Source organism: Salvia miltiorrhiza, chromosome 2, assembly GCF_028751815.1.
Source record: "Salvia miltiorrhiza cultivar Shanhuang (shh) chromosome 2, IMPLAD_Smil_shh, whole genome shotgun sequence".
In the NCBI taxonomy this organism is placed as follows: Eukaryota; Viridiplantae; Streptophyta; class Magnoliopsida; order Lamiales; family Lamiaceae; genus Salvia; species Salvia miltiorrhiza.
In genome coordinates, this window is record NC_080388.1 from 49,861,916 (window position 1) to 49,884,476 (window position 22,561).

The window sequence follows — 22,561 nt, forward strand, 5'->3', positions numbered from 1 at the left end:
GCTGCTCACCCCTATAATTTGCTAGGAAATTCGATATAAAAATCAATAGAAAGTCATGAGTTACGTTCCAAATAAAAATAAATAAAATAAAAATCATAGCACGGATTATAAGCTTGTTTTGCTGTTCCAGCCTTCCATTAGATTTAGAAATGTCGGTATAAAATTTTGTTTAACAATTATGGTCGTTCTGCTAAGACTGCGAGAAGGTGATTTCCTACGAAAACCTGATTTCAGCTCTGATCTCCTGGATTGTTACCCTGCTTAATCTCCAATATCGGATGGAAGACGATCTTCGAAGATTCCCCAGAGAAAAACACCCACTCAACAAGCGTCACTCAGCTTTAATAGAAACCTAATTCTCTATAATATAAAATTACGTGATATCTATTATGAGAGCTGATACCTATATTTATAATTATAAATATAGGTAAACCTAACTTATGAGCTAGGCTATTTTTCTTCTACTGGACTCATGAGACATTAGGAAAGCCCAGTGATCAAATACAAACAATAAAGATGAGTCTCAAATGAATTACTCCATGATCAGCCCATGTCATAATTAATTCATAAATATTGATTCATTCCATTAGAGAATCAATATTAACTCTCCTTTTATTATCGATGATGGTCGGGGATTGTATTTAGACATATCGAATCCCAGTATTTAAAATATCCAACATCCATCAATTAATTAAAGCTTCTGACATATTATATTAATTAATTTCTTATTAATCCTTAAGTAGTACCACTCAATCTTATGATTGCACGTGAACTTAATCAACCCACAAGGTTTATTGCAATAAATCTTTTCAACTCCTTAAGGGGACGTCATCATCCTATACCGGATAGGTCACCTAATAAAGATTACCACATGTCATATATATATTACTATCACCCAAAATACAAATTATTCAAATTAATATGTAACTCTCATCCATAGTAAAACAAAGTGATACACAAATTTATATATACACCTGAAATCTTATTATGATTAGGTTCCGTTAAGTCACCGAGATCTTGATTCTTCACTTAGGTCAGATAAAAAGGATACATCTCACTGTGATCCTATCAATACGTTTACATGCACTAGTATAGACAAGTAGTCAAGACAAACTATTTCCATCTATATTGCAGCCTAAACCAACAACTCGTCCTAGCGTCGTCTCAGCTGTGATCAAATCTATATCTCATAAGGTTATTCAAATTATATGGTCTTATGTGGTTTACAACACACCATATAATCTACTTATATAGAGATAATTGGGCATACATATGTAATTATGGATAATTCAGATAGAAGATAAGATAGTGAACTTAGAAATCATTGTATACAAGCATAAAAGGTTCTTTTTTCAGTATACAAATTCAATAATTAGTTCTTCCAAATCTAACGTACAAACTGATGAGGACAAAAATATACATCCCTGCGATACCGTAAAAAAATACCCAAATACTAAGAAGGCCCATGATGAACAGCGCTGTTCTACTTTGGAGCAGCCCTGCTCAACCGAAACACCACTGCCAAGAGTAAAGAGAAGCCAAATTATGAGGAGTCCATATAAGCCCACCGAGCTCGCCAATCCCTGGACCATCCAGGTCGAAGCCCAATTTATAAGTACCTTCAGCCTAGCGAGCCCAATTCTTTAAGATATGATCTACTTTATGAAGAATCCAACAAATATCGCTAATTAAGTCCGATATCGAAAAGGTTTCAAGAAGGTCAAGACGAAAGAAGGGGGGATAAACATGAAGACCTATTGTTCTATTCCTAACCTAGATAGAGTTTTATTCCTAGTACAATTCATGCTTATTGTCTATAAATATGGAAAAAAAAATCCTAATGTAAAGGCATCGCCAATCATAATTTTTCTACGCAGAGCATCACGCTTAAAATCAATACCAATTTCTACGTTCCATTACTTTTCTCGTGTTCTTATTATTTTTGGTTACCAGGTGTTATTTTTAGGCACAACAACTGGCACCGTTTATGGGAAGTCGATACCCGAGCTAGACGTTAGACGATTCAGCAGAGGCTATTTATCATTCCGAGCAATCGACCACTGAAATCCATGGAAAGGGAAGGTACCAACATCAAAGTCAACCTAAGCATCAACGTGAATCTCAACCAAGAAGAAATTGTATTTGCTCGAATCCTAGAACTGGCGGCAAGAGCTGTCAACGCGAGAGTTACCGAACCAAGTCTTTCTGGAGAACATGCACATATTTTCAATCTGGTGAGAAATAATTTTGTCACAAATTCCAGGATCAGCCCGCAAAACCCTCATTGGTTACTAGCGGAACTACCTACACATGTGGTCGAAGCCGTAGATCCCTCGACCCGCACATCAGAAGCACACGCTGGGAATTCAGAGAAAAGTTTGCAAGTGCAACGACGAGTACCTTTTAAGAGAAACGGAAGCAGGGGCAGATGTATCAGAGATACACGCAAGTTCCCAAGGTATGATCCGTGCATCGTGACAAGCCAAAGTCAGGGAGATATTTTTCGGAGCTACAGGGACAAAAGTTGGTTCCATCCTCCCAGAACTTACAAGAAGGACCCCCACAGCCAGGGACGAATGACTCATTGTGTGAATTCCACAACAAATATGGGCATACTATAGAAGAATGTGCGCACCTGAGGAATAGAATCGAGCTATTAATACGGATAGGCCGGCTGCGGCAATACACCTGAACAAGAGCCATCATCTACATCACAGAGATTCCACCATCGGGAAATACAGATGATCACTGGAGGAGAGTCAAGCGGGACAATTGATAGAGACAGAGAAATAGAAACCAGGGTCATAAGAGGAAAAACAGAGCAAATAATGATGGTTACCTCTGCCCGTCATGATCCAGAGATCTCTTTTGGGCCGAATGATGAAAGACCGTTAATGCGCCCATATGCCGACGCTCTGGTTTGCACTATCACATTAGCAAGGTGTGTTGTTCGTCGAACCCTCATAGTACACTGGCAGTTTTGCCATCGGGAAATATCTTGTACAAGGAATGCCTACAAGCCATGGGGATAAACACACGACTGAAAAGAACGACAAACCCGATCTATGGATTCGCAGCAGAGAAAGTGTTGCCCCTAGGCCGAGTTGAACTTCCGTTCACAATAGGGTGTTATAGAGCGCAGAAAACCATGACGATGGAGTTTCTAGTGATAAACCAAAGGAAGCCTACATACAATGTGATCCTTGGACGCCCAGCTTTGAACGCCTTCCGAGCAGTTGTGTCCATGTATTACTTGAAAGTGAAATTCCCGGTGGAAAAAATGGTAGGGAAAGTTTATGGTAACCAAGTAGTTGCCAAAGAATGCTATGTTGTAGGGCATCAAACAAGCAGAGCTGGTGAGTCAGGGATAACCACAAAAGGGAAAAAAATATGGGCAATTTCGGGATTGAAAGAAGAGCTTACCGAAGTCAAATAGATATTGCTATCAATTTCATTGTTTGGATTTTTGATCTAATTCGATTAATGTGTCATTAAAGAGAAAATTTATATAAAATTATGTGAAACATTTAATAGAATTCTTATATATGATTTGAACCAATTGAAAAACTCGGTATCACACTTGATCTGGAGCTGATTAACTGTGATCCTTGGAAATTTGTATTTGATTTCATCAATGAACAACCTTTGCATTTTGCAAAGTAAATTATTGTTATTTGTTGAAATAAAAATATAACAAAAAAAGCTGGCTTCGACACGATAATGTAGGCACAAGGCGACGATGACACGACGGCTAGCAGCAGACGAATAGGGGGTAGGGCTAAACTAGAAAAAATGAATCTTGTCACTTTATATAAAGTAAGATTGATCTTACTATAAGAAAATTATGCATTGAATAGAATGCTTACCCAATAAATAACAACTTGTCTTTCTGATCTCCCAATAAATAATCAACTCTTTCAAGAATGTCTCGAACTATTAAAGTTTTTCATAAAATGTTTCGAACTTTTATTTTTTCCAAAAAAATTTCGAACTTTCAACATTTTTCATAAAAGTCCTGAACTTTTAGTACTTTTGTATAAAATGTTTTGAACTTTCGTTATCTCTTATACACTCCCGAACTTTCAGCATTTTGTATAAAATGTCTCACTGCATAAATTTTGGTGATAAAAAAATGACTCTTCTCAAATGAATTGTAATCAAGTTGCGAATCATATACCACTAAGTTGATAATTTAAGACTTCTCTGGCGAAATGAGTCATCTTTCAATCTCCAGATTTTGTATAGCGGGCTGGGATATTTTATGAAAAACGATGAAAATTCAGAATTTTTTAGGAGACATAAAAAGTTCGGGACATTTTATGAAAAACGCTGAAAGTTTAGGATTTTTAGAAGAAAATTGAAGTTTGGGATATTTTATGGAAAACGTTAAGAGTTTGAGACATAAAACATTGTTAACCCTATAAAACATTATAAATACAATAAAACTGTACTTTTATTATAAATATATAAATAAAATCTCATAATCACTTAATTTAAGTACATATATGAATATTTAATGCAATTAGTTAGTTTCTTTTAATTATTGGAACAATAATATTTAAAAATAAAAGTGCCTAATAAAATATTTAAACATGTATTTATACAATTCAAGTCATTATCTGTTTCATTTGAGAATCGACTCAACATAAAATTCGACAAATACATTTTGGCTATTTAAATAAATAACTACTTAAATTTGTCATTAGGGGAGCGCTCCAATGAGACCCCCTATTTTTAGTGAGCTCTTAGACATGATCTCGTGCATTTATTTTAGGGTTAATTCTCTCTAAATCCTTAAACTATAGTCATTTTCCGTTTTTTCCCTCAATCTTTGAACTTCCCACAAAAAACCCCCAACTTTCAATTTTCCCTAATTTTCCCATGACGGGTTTTCCGGCCAAATCTGAAGTCGGAATTTTCCTATGTGGCGTTATTCATGCCAAATCACCCTACACGTGGCAAATCACACCCTCACACGTCACTCTCCCCCTCCCACGTCACTCTCTTTCTCTCTTCCCCCATCCCATTTCCCCATCTCCCCCCGTCTGGCTCCTCCCTTCTCTCTCACCGCCACAACCGCCCAGATACTGGGGACGGCGACGTAATGGAGCTACCGCCGCCTTAGAAACGAATGCGCTCCGGCTCCCCAGCATTCGACGCCCCTATCGACCTCTCGCTCCTCGAAGCCCTCGAGAAATCGCAGCAGAACGCCATCGAAACCCTCGACCTCAAAACCTTAAAGAATCTCATCGAGGTGAAGCCTTCTGCATCCGAGCTTGTCTGTGAGAAGACGAAGCTGTTGAAATGGCTTCAGGCGCGGATTAAGATACGTGAATTTGATAGTAATAAGCAGTATGCTTCTGAAATTCTGGCGATTTTGTTGCAGAATAGTGCTGCGAACCAGAAAAATTGAAGAAGAACAAGGAAAAAACGACGTCGTTTATGTACCTTAGATACTGCGTCGTTTTGTTAAGAATCCGGCGATTCCACGTCATTTAATTCCGGTTCCACGTGTACCCGAAATTGGCCGGAAAACCCGTCATGGGAAAATTAGGAAAAATTGAAAGTTGGGGGCTTTTTGTGGGAAGTTCAAAGATTGAGGGAAAAAACGGAAAATGACTATAGTTTAAGGATTTAGAGAGAATTAACCCTTTATTTTATTAAACCTATAGCTGATATTGTACCTAGAGTGCGAATTTTTTCTCAAGATTCGAATCCTGGAGGGAGCGAAATATTTTAAATTTCGTTATTCATCAGTATATAATATCTTGTTTATTAGTATATATGTCTTATTCATTACCATTTTTTTAAATTTCGATATTCATCAGTATATACTGCATTGTTCATCAGTATATATTGCCTTGTTCATCAGCAATGTCTCGCGAAAAATAAGGATTTTATTGGAGCGCATCCCTATATATATATATATTAATAATATTATCATATTTTATTATTTGAATAATTTAAATAACTTAAAATCATATCTAAATTACAAAATTTCGTAATTTAATAATAGTATATACACTTTCACAACTAAAATTGCACATATATATTTAAGGGTTAATTCTCTCTAAATCCTTAAATTATAGTCATTTTCCGTTTTTTCCCTCAATCTTTGAACTTCCCACCGAAAATTATCAACTTTCAATTTTTCCTAATTATCCCATGTTGATTTTTTCGGTCAATTTCGATCACATGTGGAACCGGAATTAAATGACGTGGACTCGCCGGATTCTTGATAAAACGACGCAGTATCTAATGTACATAAATGGCGTCGTTTTTAGCTTGTTCTTCTTCAATTAAAATTAGGGCTCTCGCACGTAAACCCTCATTCCACAAATCTGACGAATTCCTTGAAATCTTTCAAGGATTGAAGAAAATATCTTGTGCGTTTCCAAAAACTGAAGAATCCACAGCTCTAGCATGGGGTTGAATCGATCTTCCGGCAGCTCCACCTCAAAATACGATTTTGAGAGAAATCAACAGAAGATGTGTAATTGCAAGGTGCCTGCCGTGATTTTGACGTCGAGGACGACGGCCAATCCGTTCCGGCGTTATTATTGTTGTCGGTACCATCATCAGGTAACCTTTCTGCCATTACTTCGTCGCCGATCAACACTTCGCACCTCGTCGCCGATGAACCAGAAACGAGCAGGAGGAACTTTGCTTTGCCTTCGATTCAACTTCCTCTCTTGTGATATGTGGGTATGTGTTTGCAGAAGTTGGTGGCGACCATTCATATTCTTAGCGCCATTTACCCCCCAAGCATTAAACGACGTCGTATTAGGTGATTAAGAGTCCACGTTGGAGCCACGTACCGTCACGTATGAAATGACAATTGCCACATAAGAAAATTCCGATTCCAAAATTGGCCGGAAAATCCGACATGGGATAATTAGGAAAAATTGAAAGTTGATGATTTTCTGTGGGAAGTTCAAAGATTGAGGGAAAAAATGAAAAATGATTATAGTTTAAGGATTTAGAGAGAATTAACCCTATATTTAATTAATATCAATCTTAATTATTTTTAAACTTTCTATTGCATGGTGGGCTCCTTTCTCCACCCATAATACAAGTAATTATCATTATTAACGTTAGTTTTTAAGTGGTGCTCTATTTTTACTCACAATATATTCAACTATTTTATTAAAATTCGTGTCGTCCATTGTTTAGAATTATTTTTTGTGTGTGGAGGAAGTATTATAGATATTGAATCATTTAATTTGCTGGAACGTGATAATAAATAATAATGTGAAGATGGGAAGACATTAATTTTGAAAAGGGTCCACGAGACGTGGTTAAACATGTGATGTTGTAGATGATGATTGACTAAAAATGGTGGAGATCCATATCTATGAAAAACCATGATTTGATTTCATTGATTTGATTAAAAATGCAACGCCCCGATTTTCTTTGCTTTATCAACACGCCTAATGGGATCTTTGACTCACGATTTTTCATGCATTGCACTTTCCATTTCTTTGGATATTGGTAGATTTTTCATGAATATTGTGCCGGTGATCTCGTATATAAGTAAGTAGATGAATTCTCCTTGAAAGGAATAGATGTAAACTGTAATTATGACAATCTCCAACTCAAGACTTTTTCCAATCCACAGTTGCTGAGTTGCAGCCATAATTAACGATAATCATTTCAAAGTTAATAATACTGCTTAATTCTTAAATTTGGACTTCCTCGACTAATAGGAAGATTCTTTTATTTAATATATAATGGGTTAAATATCAAATAAGCCCCTAACGTAGAGGCCCTTATTACATCTAACACCCTATGGCAAGGGGTGTGTCAACTAAGTCCCTGAAGTATTTAATTTCCGTCAATTAAGCCATTCGCCCTAACGGACGGTTAACACCGTTAACTATTTTTTTTTTAATTTTTTTTTCTTCGTGTACCGGGTGTTCGACGAAATGCCTGCTAGAAATCATCAGACTGATCCAATACAACAGCAACTTCCCTGATTGCTTTTGATTTTGATGGATGGAGAGCTTAATCTACTACACCTCTTGACATCATTTCCACTTCAACAGATTTTCACACGGAATAACATTCGCATCGTGCTCCCGCACCAAAAAGACAACCACAAAAAGCTGCAGCTTCCCAAGAAGCCTCGCCATTGTCGGCACACTGAGGCTCCGCTAGACTTCTACCCTCCGATCCCGACTCAGTTGACGGCTGTTATGAAAACGATGCTTGATAGTTATGATAGAAAGTTATCATGGGAGCCGGATGAAATCGAGGCCATTTCATCCCTTTTCCAAGGCAGAGCCCCTCAGAAGCCCGAAAATTTGGACCGGCGGCAGCCTTTGCCTCTCCCGCTTCCTTATAAGATTCAACCTTTGGGAGTTCCCACGCCCAAGAAACTTATTAGAACTCATGTTGTTGTTTCAAGGCAGCATGTGTCGACTCAGACGGACAACAGCAAATTTCACGCCGCCACTGCCTTGATTCGACTCACGGTTAATTCCCTTCCCCAGACTCAACACACAACGACAACCACAACACCAAAATTTTAACCTTTCAAGATATTTGTAGTTGAATTATTGAATTTTGATGGGTTTTTCCTTTACTAAGGCGAGATGGGAATCGGTGATGGAGATGGATGATTCCGCTTTACATGAGAGATAACCCATTGCGATTCCTTCAATTACTAAAAGATGTTGAATTCGTGCATATAAGGTTGGTTGCTTTGCTTTGGTTGCGCGGTTTGTGGAGGGAGAGCTGTAGGTGCCGTGGAACTGTAGATTGTAATTGCAGCCAAGATGAGAGAGAGGGGGGGGGGGGGGAGAGAGAGATAAAATTAAAAAAATAAAAATAAATAGTTAACGGTGTTAACCTTCCGTTAGGACGAAGGGCTTAATTGGCGGAAATTAAGTACTTCAGGGGCTTAGTTGACACACCCCTTGCCATAGAGTGTTAGATGTAATAAGGGTCTCTACGTTAGAGGTTTATTTGATACTTAACCCTAATATAATAGTAAGACTTACTATTATTTAAGTTTTTTGGAGTTCATTTGTTAATACTCAAGTTCAGAGAAAACGAAAGCGAATATTTATTATGGCTTAATATTACCGCCATATTTGACCGCAGTTAGGTTTATTCTCTACAGATACTATCTAATCTATATTCCAACGAGTATTTGAACCCTTAATCAAATTTTAATATTAAGTTACGAATTCACGTTTCTTCTAACCTCTAGTTTTTGCTCCGACATAATTTATCATCCAATCTTACGAATCGAATATATAATATCATTATTATAGGATCGAATACGAATAAGTATTGTTTATATTAGTTAAATAAATGAAGTAAATTGAAAAAAAAAAAATTCCAACATTTAATTCGATTCGTTTCCAACATAGCGCCAGCAGCCCACCCCTGATGAGTAATGACAACTATTATCACCATGCCGTGTTTGGTAGACCAACAGACATCCAATTTGATTCACATATTAAAATGACTCAATTTAAAATACTCGCTTAATAAACTTGTATTGTTTGTATGTACAAAATACCAAAGCTCTGACGAAAAGCGTTGAAACCAATCAATGACAGAGTGTCACTAATTTCCGCCCAAAGTTTTTTGGTTCCTTCTCTTACATGAAATGATAAATTTATAGTCGAATATATGAGTGCCCTTAATTTAATAAGGTAAACAAAAACAAGAATATTTTTGAGTATAAAGTAAAGATTAATAAAGGCAGAAAAGTGAAGTATAGAGTTGAAGCTGCTGCAAATCTTCTTGGAACTAATCATTCAAAGCTTGTCTTTTACGTGGAAAAGGGCAGGCTAACCTAGGAGTTTAATGATGCCAAAACTGAGTAAAATGATTAAGTTTGACCACAATAATTGGCATGTAAAAGAGAAAAAGATAGTAACTCACAAGTCATGAATTCACATGGTGATGGCCTCTTTTCTTTTGGGGTTTAAAGTTGGAATGGAAGCTTGTTCAAGCCAATTTCCTTCTGACCAGTCCTTGAAAGAAATCGAAACTGTAGCCACGTGGGTAGCAAAGTTAGAGCATCAACACACGCAGATGGGATAATACAGAGGAAAACAAACACATAAATGCATACGACAACGAATGACATAGCACAAAACTGCATTAAGCACTTGGGAGGGACAAATTATTGCAACGGCGGGGCTGGCCTCCGTCGGAATAAGGAATGTGAACTGAGGGGGAGTCGAGTGTGGCATTGTTCTTCTCTTGCCATTTACGAGTAAAAGTATGGTGAGACGACAGCTGAATAATGTTAAAGAGAATGTCAGTCGAGTCGAGTGTGTGAGTGCGAGCCACACAGTGTTTGTTAGGTAGCGAAATTGAAAGCGAAGGCTTCTGCCAGATCAAGAGAACTCGAGTCGCCGTCTGTTGTGATATCTATTAGTAGTAATGGTGAAATCACAGAGGGATCAGTCTAGTATCTTTCTAAACATCTCCTTCTCTCCTTTCCTAGGTATGGGATTTTGGGAAGGAACAGGAAAAGTTAGAATCACGGTGCACATCAAAGAGCCTTAGCTGCATGTTTTCACGTTTCACATGTGAAAAATATTTGCCATTTGGCATTAGGACAAACTCAAAACAGAGATGCTAGCTGCAAAAGACCATGCAAAGGTACAACTTCTAGACGCGGGCATCACTTAAAATCATTTAAATCAGAGGCAGGGAAAGCAGGAAACATCAAATCAATGATCTAACTTGGTGAAACTTGCCAACAAGTTGCATCTCAGGGTAAATGAAAAAATAAGATTACAAAATAAAAACATATGGGATTATATTTAACTGAAATTGAAAGACTTACAAAGAGCATGAGTTGCAAAGCATACAAATAATTATTACCCCGGCCCTTAGTTTGTCAAAACTTAATATACCAAGTTTCTGACTTAAACATCAGTTTTTAATTATTTAGAGTTCTAAACCAATACTCGTATATTACATTCTCTAGCTACATAACAAATCTATATCTTTGACATGCTCAAAACAAATTGAAGCACGGGGATAATTTCACTGCTAGTTGCCAAATCAAAACACACACATTATATTTAATAATTTTCGTGTTTTAGGAAACTGAATTCGTATTTTAGGAAACTGAATTTATATTTAAGATTAGATATAGTGGGATCTGTGAGTACCTATTTCCATCTGGATGAAGCTCGCATATCTGACCATCATCAGTGGCAGCCAATAAATATCCAGAAGGTGTTAAGCCCTGAGAAGCAGAAGTATTATGCTATAGCAATAAGCACTTGGACAGTTATAAATGACAGTTAGGCCACTGTTATGGTAACTTCAATAATTTTACTTGTATTTGTAAGAAAAGAATATTTTAGAATATGTCAAATTCAATAGGTGGAATAGCACCGGGCACGGAAGTAAGAGGACATAAATTGTTACAAGCACCAAAAACACAGTGCAATATTATTGGTTAGCGGTGGAAGTTCATAGTTACATTGATGACTAGATACCGACTGTAAAAGAACATAGCAAAATTGATCAGTGGAATCATGCCAAAGCTTGGCCATCTTGCTCTGACTTGCACCAAATAACTACTTCAAGGATTGGCAAAATGATAAAAAATCCTGTAAAATTGCAAAGCTAATAAACCCACCTCCTACTCTTTCAATAATGATTTTGGACTGTAGTTGTCTACACTTGTGTGAAATTATACTGTCAATACATGTTGATACAAAATTGGCTAATTCTTCCTAACTCGATATTTTCTGTATAGCAAAAATAATAGGTTTCCCATCATCCGTGTTGCTCTTACGTGCATCAGCAAACAAATGAAAGTAAAAGTAACACAAAAGGTAAAAAAGAAAAGAAAAAAAGGCAGGGGGAATAAGGAAAACAAAGAGCTGTTGTTATGAACTTTCACGACTTAAGAATTTACGGATGCAAGCTAGGATTTCTAAAAATGTGCATTCTATCTTCCTTCAGAAAAGAGCTCTCAGTGATGTGGCCCCTCAATAATGACAATTCAGTGGGATGGCACTGATAGGTTATTTCCCTTGGTTCACTATATTATCTCTAATTATTCTTCACATTAAATTTGCTCAAGTGTGAATTTGTTCCAGAATTGTTCTGAACAATCAAATCAATTTTTGCTCGTTCTTTAGAAAATCCACCTACATTGCACACTACTAAATTTTGAACAAACCAAGCATTCACCTTATCTTGTTTCGTGTACAGTTAGAGATGATTAATCAAAGTTTCCTAAGTGAGATTGTAATGGCCTCCAGAAATTGCTCGAGGACCAACGCAAAGTGGATTCTGTGGTGAATTGAAGAGCTTTTCAAATAAGATGTAAGGACAAACTCGCGATCATGTTTTTCCATAATATTCACCTGGATTGTGACAACATTTTCAGAAACTTGGTCTTCACTCTCACTCTTTTCCTGTAAAATAACTCGCTGTCCGCTGCACGCAAGTTACATAATAAGAAGCAGGAAAAACACGATATTCTACTAAAGTCACTCATCTGTAAATCATTGCATTCTCAAAATGACCAGAAAATTTCTTCTTTCAGTGATCACTTGTTAATAAATATTCAGGCTAGATCTTAACATGACTGGAAACTTTATATATGACTCTTCTTAAGAACCAAAGCTTGGTTCTTTCATAATTAAAGATAACTGAAGGTTTTCATTAGGAAAGATCACTGAAGGTTACAGTGTACATATTCAATGATGTGCTATTGATACTTTGCCTTTCCCCTCTCTTTCTTTCTTTTTTTCCCCTTCAGTTTTATGCATGCAATGCATATAGGTGGTCTTAGTAATGACAGAACAAGAGACAATGACATTGGTGGTCATAGCCATAGGCCTATTTTTTACTAGTTTTTATAGTGGATTCAGTATTATAATTGCACCTCTGCTGTAATAACAGCAACGATGCAAAGAATAAATTTCAATCTATTTATTGTACTTCTTCACTTCCTTTCCTTATTTCAAACATTCTAGAGCAAGAGATATAAGTTCATTCATTTTGTTTTTCATTTGTGGGAGCACACACATATATATATATATATCTCTTTTTATGCCTAGGGGTGTGGAAACTTTTAAAATTCAACATCTCTGTTTATGCCTACGCCTGTTTATGCCTACGGGTGTGGAAACATATATTCGTGCTTCCACATCTCTAGGCATAAACAGAGATGACATTTCCCTTTTTGATGGGTCGCCATTATGGATGGTGACTGGTAAGTATCTATGCAAACATTGATGTCAGTTAGTCTCTAGTAACAAATTTAAAACCATGATCAGGGAAGATATTAGGACATTTGGAAAATAACGTAGAAATATAAAAAAAATATTGGAAATTATCTTTTTCAAATTTTTACAATCAACATAGCCACATAGATATATCCAAATATATCTTGGTAAAATAGATACACATAAACATTGAATGTTTCATCCTTGGGCGAAAGCAACATGGGATTTATTTGACAGCCATAATCAATATGGCTTGTGTCAGGAATCACCACTTTATAGTCTCACCTGTGAAGCCATGTTTTATAGTAGAGGTTCTCCAGTGCCTGAAAGCCTACATGACAAAATTAACCACCTTTGCTTTCAGAATAAGCTATTGGAATGGAAACTAGTAGTTCTGCAGACCAACATAATTTACTAACATAAGGAAATCCATAAAAAGTTCATTCAGTGTCTAAATAAGTTGATTACACCGATAATACTTTTTGTTGAATTGATAATCGGGTGTGGAAGTGCAAAATCAAATCCAAATGGAATCAAAGAGTGGCATACTTGAACATTAAATTGGAAACATCAAGCATAATGATATTCACAAGACCTGTTCTGTTTTGCTAAAAAATAAAGTCTCTGAGCACATATTAAATTCTTAGGAGATATATTTGGTTGTCAAATGGCACAAAATACATTGTCATTGTTTCCTTTGTTTTTTGTTCCTATAATTGAACTGAAAACCCTTCATAGAGATCTGAAAAAAGAGATCATGCTGATACACAAATATTTTTTTTATGTCGGAACCATACTCTGAACAAAAAAGATATGGAAGTCGCGTCAAATGTTTGATTCATATAGCACTTTTCAGCTAGGCAAAAAAGGAAAAGAAAAACCGTAACAAATTGGTAGAGAGATAAAGGAAAAATGAACACCTTGGCTGAGGAAGATATCATGAAAGACCTCAAATTTATTGAAGAAAGCTGCTATGATATCTTCACGCTGTAGTTGATTCGCAGCATATCCCAACCTCTGCAGCACAGCATTCAAGCATGTTGTTGGTCTTTGATTATCGATATTCAAGCCGATTCCTAAAAGTATAATACAAGTACCTCAGTGGAAATCCTTGTGATTTCAAAAATTGTTTGATGTTATACCATATAGTAACATGACCATACGTGACTAAATTTCAATAGGTGGCAGAAGTAAAAGAGTGAATCTTTTCAAGCATTAAAATGAATGGAGAAGGGGTCTGCTAACAATCCATCAAAGAGAAGAGTATTTACCAGCACTGACATTAAACTTTTTAGACCTATATGTTGATGTGCACAAAATGCCACCCACTTTAAGACCATCTAGATACAGATCATTTGGCCACTTTATCCGGACATCTAGTGAAGGCATTCCCTGAAATGGTACGCTATCAAGATGTGAATAACAAAAAAGAAGTAGAAAAAAGGTCAAGATTAAACTATAGATAAGCACAGTAACCTGGAAAATGAGATATCAAAACTAATCAACAGATAAAATTTATGATTTTACAATCCAAAGCAGCCAGAGAATATAGCTAAATCATTTGCAGAAATAGCTCAGTTTCTTAAAGGAAGTAAAAGCACAGTTTCTAGAAAACCATCACAAACCCCTAATTCTCTCATCGGAAAGGATATAATGTCCCATAGGCCTGCTCAGCGTCCTGAACACTAGATTGAATTATCAGAACTCCTGGAGAATGTTAGCCTAGTTTATATATAATTTCATGTTGATGATATTCAATCAAATTGAAGAATTTCACATCTGCAACCTTGTGTTGTTTACGAAATTGTACATAAAATTAGACACAATCATTGGTAGAGAAGTCATACTCCACAGTCCACACCTACACATTGAAGAGAGCACAGTTTTATTACAGCTTATAACCACAACCACAACCTAAAGATCCATCATGTTCCTAATCTCTAGTAAAAAACTCTATCAAGACGATCACTTTCTATGCACTCAGCTCTCATGTAAGCTCAATGTCTGCAGGTATAACTGCATTAAGCTCTTTGTGATGAAATTATGAATTACTGAGGATGCAAATCAAAGCAACATCTAACAAAAGCTTAAGCAGACAGAAGAAATTTTAAGGGCTCCATTCCATATCAAGCTTTCTCGAGGACTTTCTGATACAAAGCTTGCAAACAGGCTCCAAAGCTCTTCATATGGAAAGGGAGTCGACTCAATGTGTGTAACATTACATCTAGAGCTTATACTACCTTTATTCAACAGCTGAACTGCTGAAGTACTTGCATTGCAACTGCAATAAACAACTATGAGAACTAACTAAGTTCATAACAAATGACGTGACATCTTCAATTTGGTTTGAACAAGCAGAAAGGATAAAAGCACCTAAAACTAATTTGGATCTTGACTGGAGCACACATAAAAACAATATTTTGATCATCCACTCAATCTGAAGTTCTAATAAACGTTCAATTTCTGGCTACTACTCAAAGTTAGTATCATTACTGGTTACTACCAGTTAAGATGCAATATCTTTATGAGCCTAACTTATTCAATTAGTGAAGCGTGACCTCTGATTCGTGTATACTTATTATAGCTATCAATTTTGTATACAGGTTAAAAGTTTAGCACTGTTTCACATACTTGTCCTGCAGAAGGATCTTCAGCAACAACTTAGCTTGGACCGCTAAATAGCTTTATCATGCAACTAACTCAAACAGGATTGGCAATCGATAGATCCCATGACTATTCAAATGAGATTCTATCTTATTTTCGTTTGACAAATGGACACAAGCAACACTCAGCAAAAGCACTTACATTTCTTCGACAGACATCATTAACTGCTTCAGTCATAGCCAAACAAACTACATACTGCACAAGTGGCACCACTCTCCCATCTTCCATCTGAATTGTGAATGAAAAGAGAAGGCATCCCTTTGGTGACTCCCATACATTCTTCGACCGACCTTGAAACCCGAGCAAGATGTAATCAACAAGGGTTAATCATAGTTTGTGCCCCCAACTTTCAGCGTTTACCAAAAAACTGTCCCCAACTTATGCTATTTGAGGTTTTCACTTCAAAAAGGCCCAACTTTGGAAAAAGTGCGACTTATGTCCCGTCTTAATGATGATGGAATAATGAGTCGCATGACCAGAATCTACAGTATTCAATATAAAATTGCAGAAAGAATCCGAAACCCTAAGAATTCGGCAAAGTGACTGATCATTCCATTTTCGGATTCTGTAAGGCAGGGCATAAATTAAACTTTTTACAAAGTCGAGAGATTTTGAAGTGAATACATAAGTTGAGGACATTTTCGACAAAAACTAAAAATTGAGGACACAAACTATGATAACCTAAACAACAATTACACATAATATGGATGCATAGATTCCAATGCACAAACGTAGATTAATACCTCTGCCCTTGAACTGCACGTCAGCAACACACACAGAACCAATGGGCAACTCACCAAAATTACTGCCAAAAATGCGTCAAAATAAAACATCACAAATGGATAAAACTCATTTACAATAAACTACATTTTCCTCATCCAAAAATGCAATAAAATGGAAGCCTTACTTCGCAACAACATCATGCGTGGAAGCTAATCGAGGAGAGTAAACGAGCAGCCTCCCGAAACGAGAAGTCGAGATAGAATTCATGTACGAATTCACACGAAAAACGCCGTCGTTGCCAGCACTCTCAGTCTCCGAATGCAAACACACACTCACCGGCGATCCATCGGGGAGTTTCAATGCGTTGTTCGTCTTCAAGCGCCGCGCAAATTCGTCTTCTGCAGCCGACTTTCCGCAAAGCACGAGCGTCGTAGATGATTCCGACTCCATTTCTGAAATCGAAAATTTAGCGACACAATGAAATTAGCTCTTCATTCGTCGCAGAAATGCAAACACTGATCGCAGAAGTTGATGAGTTATACTTGATGATAAGTAGAGATTCTTGGGGGAGAAGCTGAGGTTTTGAAGAGAGAGAAGCGGAGGAGGTCGTATTAGAGAGAGAAAGCGAGGGGAGCTGGTTACAAAGAGCATGGGAGACTGGCACTGGCAGTGGAGGCGGAGATATCAATTTCGCAGCTTTTTCAGGGATTTTTCATTGTCATGCGGAAAATTTGAGAAGTTTGCAATTTTTAACCGTCAAAACGGGCCGTCGGGCCGGGCCTAGTTAGCGCAGTCTAATCCTCACGCCGAGGCCCGACCCGGCCTGGCCCGCAGACCCGTGAAGAGAGAAACTTCAAATTAAAAGTTGAGTTTCCTTCTTTGCAACTACACACAGTAGCGAATTCTAGCTCTGCGTTAATGGAAGAACTACAGAAGGCATTAAACGGAAAAAGTTTATCAATTTCGACGCTTCCAGAAAAGGGCCGCTGCCTCTTAGCCGCGCGTGATTTCTCCCCAGGTTTTTCAAGAAAGAAGTTGCTTTTCTTTTTTCTTTCTTTTTAATCTTCAATAATTTCTTCAGTTTTTGCAATTATTTCTTCTTCGGATTTTGATTGTTCCTTGTGTTGTAGGGGAAGTGATATTAAGTGAGAATCCATATGTTTCTGTGCCGAACAAGAACAAAGAATCGCCTCTGTGTAAGTGTGAATGGTGCTTCTCATCAACCAACCTGAAGAAATGCTCTGCTTGCCATGTTGTTTGGTATTGCAGCAGCAAATGTCAGGTAAAAATGGTGATGATTGGTGTGCTTTTGGGTTGAAAAGAATGAATATGTCATTATCTTGAACAGGAGTTTGTTTGTTCTCTTTTTTTTTAATGATTTTCTGAAATTCTTGTCTTCTGTGTGGTAAGTAGCTACATTTGTGAACACTTTCAGAGGTCAGATTGGAAGCTGCATTCTGAAGAATGCAGAGTGCTGTCGAAGGTTGACAAGCAAAGAGTGAGTTCACTCACGCCATCCTTACGATTGATGGTGAAACTGTGTATACGGCGAAAGCTGGAAATTGAGAAGGTGAGTGGATGCTTGAAGGCTCTCCTTGTAGTGCCTGAGTTTAATGATTGTTGATAGCTTAGAAATTTGGATCAAGAAGAAAATGTTAATGATGATAAATGTAAATGAATGTAATAGCTAATGTTTCTTTCAGATGAGGAAGGCTTTCACCTATCCCTGCCTTTGCTCTGCATAATTATGTTAACTTGCATATAAATTCTTAATGTAATAGATGCATCGTCTCCTTCCATTTTTGGCATTTCTAGCTAAACTGAATATTGATTTTATATGTGACATAGCATTTACAAGATTCTGATGCAGGGGTGCATTTTAAGTACATAATTTACTCAAATAAAACACATGGGAAAATCTCAAATCTGCAACTTATGTATTGGAAGTTTATCTGTCATGGAATTAAACAACTGCCCTATGCGTGGGAGGACAAAAAAAAGTTGGAGCTGGAGATGGTTGGGTCGTATAATATTAAGGCATTTTCATCATCAATGTGCTCAATTGCTTCAGTTGTTTACCATCTTTCTGAAGTTCTACTCCTTTGAGGGGTAAAACATTCATGCTTAACACTTACAGATAATTGCAATAAGCCTAATGATGGTTGATGATTTTAATGCTGCTAGGTTATCCTTACTTCCACAACAGAAAGTTACAAGTATGTGGAAGCGTTGGTTTCTCGTATCCTTGTGTACTGTTTAGTCCGGACTTGTGCATTCTATGCTATGAAGCGTGTTAAACTTCTGCAGCTATTGTATTCTTTACAAAACTAAAATAGATATGTCAGATATCGATGAGAAACAGCTGCTGCTGTATGCACAGATGGCTAACCTTGTCAATTTGATACTCCAGTGGCCCGATTCTCAGATCAACGTCAAAGAGATTGCCGAAAATTTTTCTAAGGTATCTAATGAACTAAAGATCGGATTCTTTTTTTCTTTTCTTATACTTAGTTTGTCTCTGCTCATATATTTCGTGTTTGGGGAATTTATCAATATCCCACTCGTTGCTCAAGTTACAGCTGGTAACATTATTGTTTGTTGCTTTGATATCCATATATTGTTACATGGCTTCAATATGTATGAAATATGGCATTTAGTGGTTATAGTCACATATGAAGTTGGCAGTCGACGCGTTAGGAAAGTAATTTGTACTTATTGTCCTAAGTCTAAATGCATGAGGGAGATTAGTCATCCTCGTAAGCCATATATATCTGCATTCTTGAGTAAGTGGAACAGAATTTTGATAACCAAAGAGCGTGAAAAAATCTGTTGCCACCTGTCGATGAAGTTTGATTTATTGAATCTATTGGTCTCAATGAATCATTGCCTCACTTCTTATTTTCAACACCCAGCTAGCATGCAATGCACATACTATTTGTGATGGTGAATTGAGGCCCCTTGGAACAGGGCTGTACCCTGTCATTTCCATCATCAATCACAGGTATTTTCTCAGACTTAATCTTCTGCCTCACAGCCTTGCCACATAGGGAATTTCTAACTAGTTCTGGCTATTTTAGCTGTTTACCGAATTCTGTTCTAGTATTCGAGGGAAGACTTGCAGTTGTACGGGCCATGCAGCATATACTTAAAGGTACTGAGGTAAATACCTTATAATGCACAGCTGTTTGAAAGTCGTTTATGCTATCAATGTTTCTTCGGATTTGATGGGTATTCTTATACATCGTTGTCCCTGCCTTCTGAAGGTGTTGATCAGTTATGTAGATATTGCTGGAAGCACTTTAACTCGGCAGAAGGCTCTTAAAGAACAGTACTATTTCACTTGTGCTTGTTCTCGCTGCATAAAATTGGTACTTTGGATAGCCCCTCCCCCTTTCTTGGCAAAATTTCTTTAACAAATTTGAGAATACATCTACTGTTTTCTGCTCTCCTGAACTAGTTTAGTTCCATGCCTAAGGGACAATCTGATGATATTCGAGAAAGTACGATTCTGGAAGGTTATAGGTGCAAGGATACCCAATGCGATGGATTTCTTCTACGTGACTCTGGTACACCTTTGTTAATAAGAATGTTGTTACCTTTGCTTAATTTTGGAGTTTCTGTATAGCTTTGAAGTCATTTTGCTTCTCTCTCTTATGCAACAGCAGATAATAATGGGTTCGTTTGCCAGCAATGTGGACTTCTTCGGGAGAAGGAAGAAATTACTAACCTCACTAAAGAATTGAAATCAATGTCAGAGAAAGCTTCCGAGTTGCTTTCTTCTGGTCGTATCCCTTGAACTCTCTGACTTATTTTCACGCGTTTTTCATCTCTAGTAAGGTAGTTGTAATACTTGTATATGGAAAGTCAAACTGAAGAGATGAGAAGCAATGGGATCCTTAAAAAGATTCAGATAAGAGCAAGGCAATTGAGGCTTATAAGATGATTGAAGGATTGCAACTACAGTTGTACCAACCATTTTCAATCAGTCGTATGCGAAATCTGGAGACTCTCATTAAGGTGTGTTTGCAGTTTGAACTTCACTTTTATAGTATTCTATTGGTGGCTGGCATGAACTCTTGAGTTGTGTAGCACACTTATGCTAACTAAAATGAATACCACTTGCCTTCATTACTTGCTAACTGCTAACATAATTCTTCGAAAATCGTATTTCCATAGATATTTATGGAGCTGGAGGATTGGACGGAGGCACTTTCATATTGCAGATTGACAATTCCGACATATGAGAGTATGTACCGCGTTTACCTAATGCTTCTGGAAGAATGAATCTTAGTTCTGCATTAGAAGATCTTCATATATGTTGCCTTTTCAGAATTATAAACAAATGTAAGTTGATGTTTGTGATGTGCTATTGGTTTAAATACTCTTTTGTTCATGCAGGAGTGTATCCAAGATCTTACCCTTTGATTGGACTTCAATATTACATGTGTGGGAAATTTGAATGGTAAGAATTTTCTACTTTTAAAATATGTACACTTTACCTACTATTAGTTGGGGTTTCTAACACATATATAGAATTTACCTTATTATTAATGATTCTCTTCATATTTAAACCAACAATAAGCTGATTGTATCTATAGGACTCGCTGCCTACTTAAAAGAAAGGGATATTAGCATCAAAGTTTTCTGAAATTGCACCTTTTTCTTTTTTTTTCTTTTTTCTGAACATAAATACACGACCTTTCAATTTTTTTCTGATTTTTCACACGATTTTAAATTTTCCCAAATTGAAGTTGAGTTGACAGTCGAAAATTCCAGCGTGGCCAAATCGGCAATGATAAAAAACGACACAGTATTGGAACTCACCAAGATGTCGCCGTTTATAACTAAATATGAATTTTTAATCCAGGAAGCAGCTTCAAATGGCATCAATGAGCTCAACGATGGTCTTGAAAAATGCCCCATCCTTTCCATAAATATATAGTCACGATATGAATCATTTCTAGACCATGCTCTTGAAATCTAGATATATGCCATGAACCTTTTTTTGAACTTGTCGTGAATTCCCCTTAGTCGAACAATTTATGAATTTGAAACCTATATTTAGTTATAAACAACGATCTTTTGGTGTGTTTCAATATTGTGTCTTTTTCCTCATCACCGATTTGGCCACGTTAGGATTTTTGACTACCAACTCAGCTTCGATTTGGGGAAATTTTAAAATCATGTTCATAATCAGAAAAATAGAATTACTTCATATACTTAAGTTCAGAAAAAAGAAAAAGAAAAAAGAAAAAGAAAAAAAAGGTTGTGTGCAATTTCATAAAATCTCCAAAATCCATGTATTTAGAGGCAAATATCCCTAAAAGAAATTCATATATCTTGAAAGATGATCAAGTCAAGTGGTGATAGCGATGAATCTAGTTGGTGCCCGTTTCCTTCATCTACCATGGAAAGTGTAGCTGAGTTTAAATTTGCAGGTTGCTGGGCGAGACAGAAGCAGCAGTGAGATCACTAACGAAAGCCTTGGACGTATTGCGAGTGACTCATGGAACAAAGAGTCCATTCATGGTTGAACTCGCGAGTAAGGTGGAGGAAGCTCGTGCCGAGGCTTTGTACAAGCTTCATCCTCGACTTGAAGATTGATCCTCGACATCCGCTGCCACGGATTGCTGCTCCCTAGTGGCTTGTAAGAGTTTTGCAAGATTGTGTTACTGTTGCCGGTGTTGCTAAAAACGTGTTCATGTATGTATTCCAGCATGGTGTAGGAGAAGAGAAAAATATTAAAACCTATAGTTCTTGGTTCAAATTGCATATTAATTTATAGTAATCACTTGTCACTTGTCTTGTTTAAGGTGCAATGCTTGTTGCAGTTTGATGAATTTAACAATTGGCATCACATTTGCTTTGCTAGAATGAAAGGTAAACAAGTCCATCTTTCTCTCAATCATTTTATAGTGATTGAATTAGTCAAGTTTTCTGTTGTACATCTT

At 36.9% G+C, this 22,561-nt stretch overlaps 2 protein-coding genes across 9 annotated transcripts; one reads left to right on the top strand and one right to left on the bottom strand.

Annotated features, from left to right (window-relative positions):
- Positions 1 to 9,453: 9,453 nt before the first annotated feature.
- On the bottom strand, positions 9,454 to 17,332 carry LOC131011958 (biotin--protein ligase 2-like). 5 transcript variants are annotated; one of them, XR_009097150.1, is made up of 11 exons: positions 17,153 to 17,332; positions 16,795 to 17,062; positions 16,631 to 16,692; positions 16,029 to 16,177; positions 14,495 to 14,615; positions 14,144 to 14,299; positions 13,509 to 13,554; positions 12,357 to 12,429; positions 11,145 to 11,221; positions 9,898 to 10,006; positions 9,454 to 9,808 (listed from the first exon to the last, which is right to left on the bottom strand). XR_009097150.1 is itself a non-coding variant. In XM_057939862.1 (10 exons), exons 1-10 carry the CDS (start codon positions 17,259 to 17,261, stop codon positions 9,964 to 9,966), a joined length of 1,104 nt encoding a protein of 367 aa, XP_057795845.1. In that variant the 5' UTR covers positions 17,262 to 17,285; the 3' UTR covers positions 9,454 to 9,963. The 5 variants fall into 5 exon arrangements, 2 of the variants coding, with proteins under 2 accessions (XP_057795845.1, XP_057795844.1); XR_009097151.1 differs by having other exon boundaries at positions 9,454 to 9,803; positions 17,153 to 17,285; XR_009097149.1 differs by having other exon boundaries at positions 9,454 to 9,831; positions 17,153 to 17,285.
- Positions 17,333 to 17,474: 142 nt separating this feature from the next.
- LOC131011957 (histone-lysine N-methyltransferase ASHR1) lies at positions 17,475 to 22,422 on the top strand. 4 transcript variants are annotated; one of them, XM_057939859.1, is made up of 14 exons: positions 17,475 to 17,628; positions 17,741 to 17,892; positions 18,021 to 18,180; positions 18,795 to 18,849; positions 18,947 to 19,071; positions 19,523 to 19,611; positions 19,688 to 19,769; positions 19,874 to 19,978; positions 20,086 to 20,176; positions 20,273 to 20,395; positions 20,521 to 20,627; positions 20,787 to 20,856; positions 21,009 to 21,072; positions 22,049 to 22,422. In XM_057939859.1, exons 2-14 carry the CDS (start codon positions 17,861 to 17,863, stop codon positions 22,212 to 22,214), a joined length of 1,269 nt encoding a protein of 422 aa, XP_057795842.1. In that variant the 5' UTR covers positions 17,475 to 17,628; positions 17,741 to 17,860; the 3' UTR covers positions 22,215 to 22,422. The 4 variants fall into 4 exon arrangements, with proteins under 4 accessions (XP_057795842.1, XP_057795843.1, XP_057795840.1 ...); XM_057939860.1 differs by having other exon boundaries at positions 18,024 to 18,180; XM_057939857.1 differs by having other exon boundaries at positions 17,495 to 17,628; positions 18,046 to 18,180.
- Positions 22,423 to 22,561: the final 139 nt, after the last annotated feature.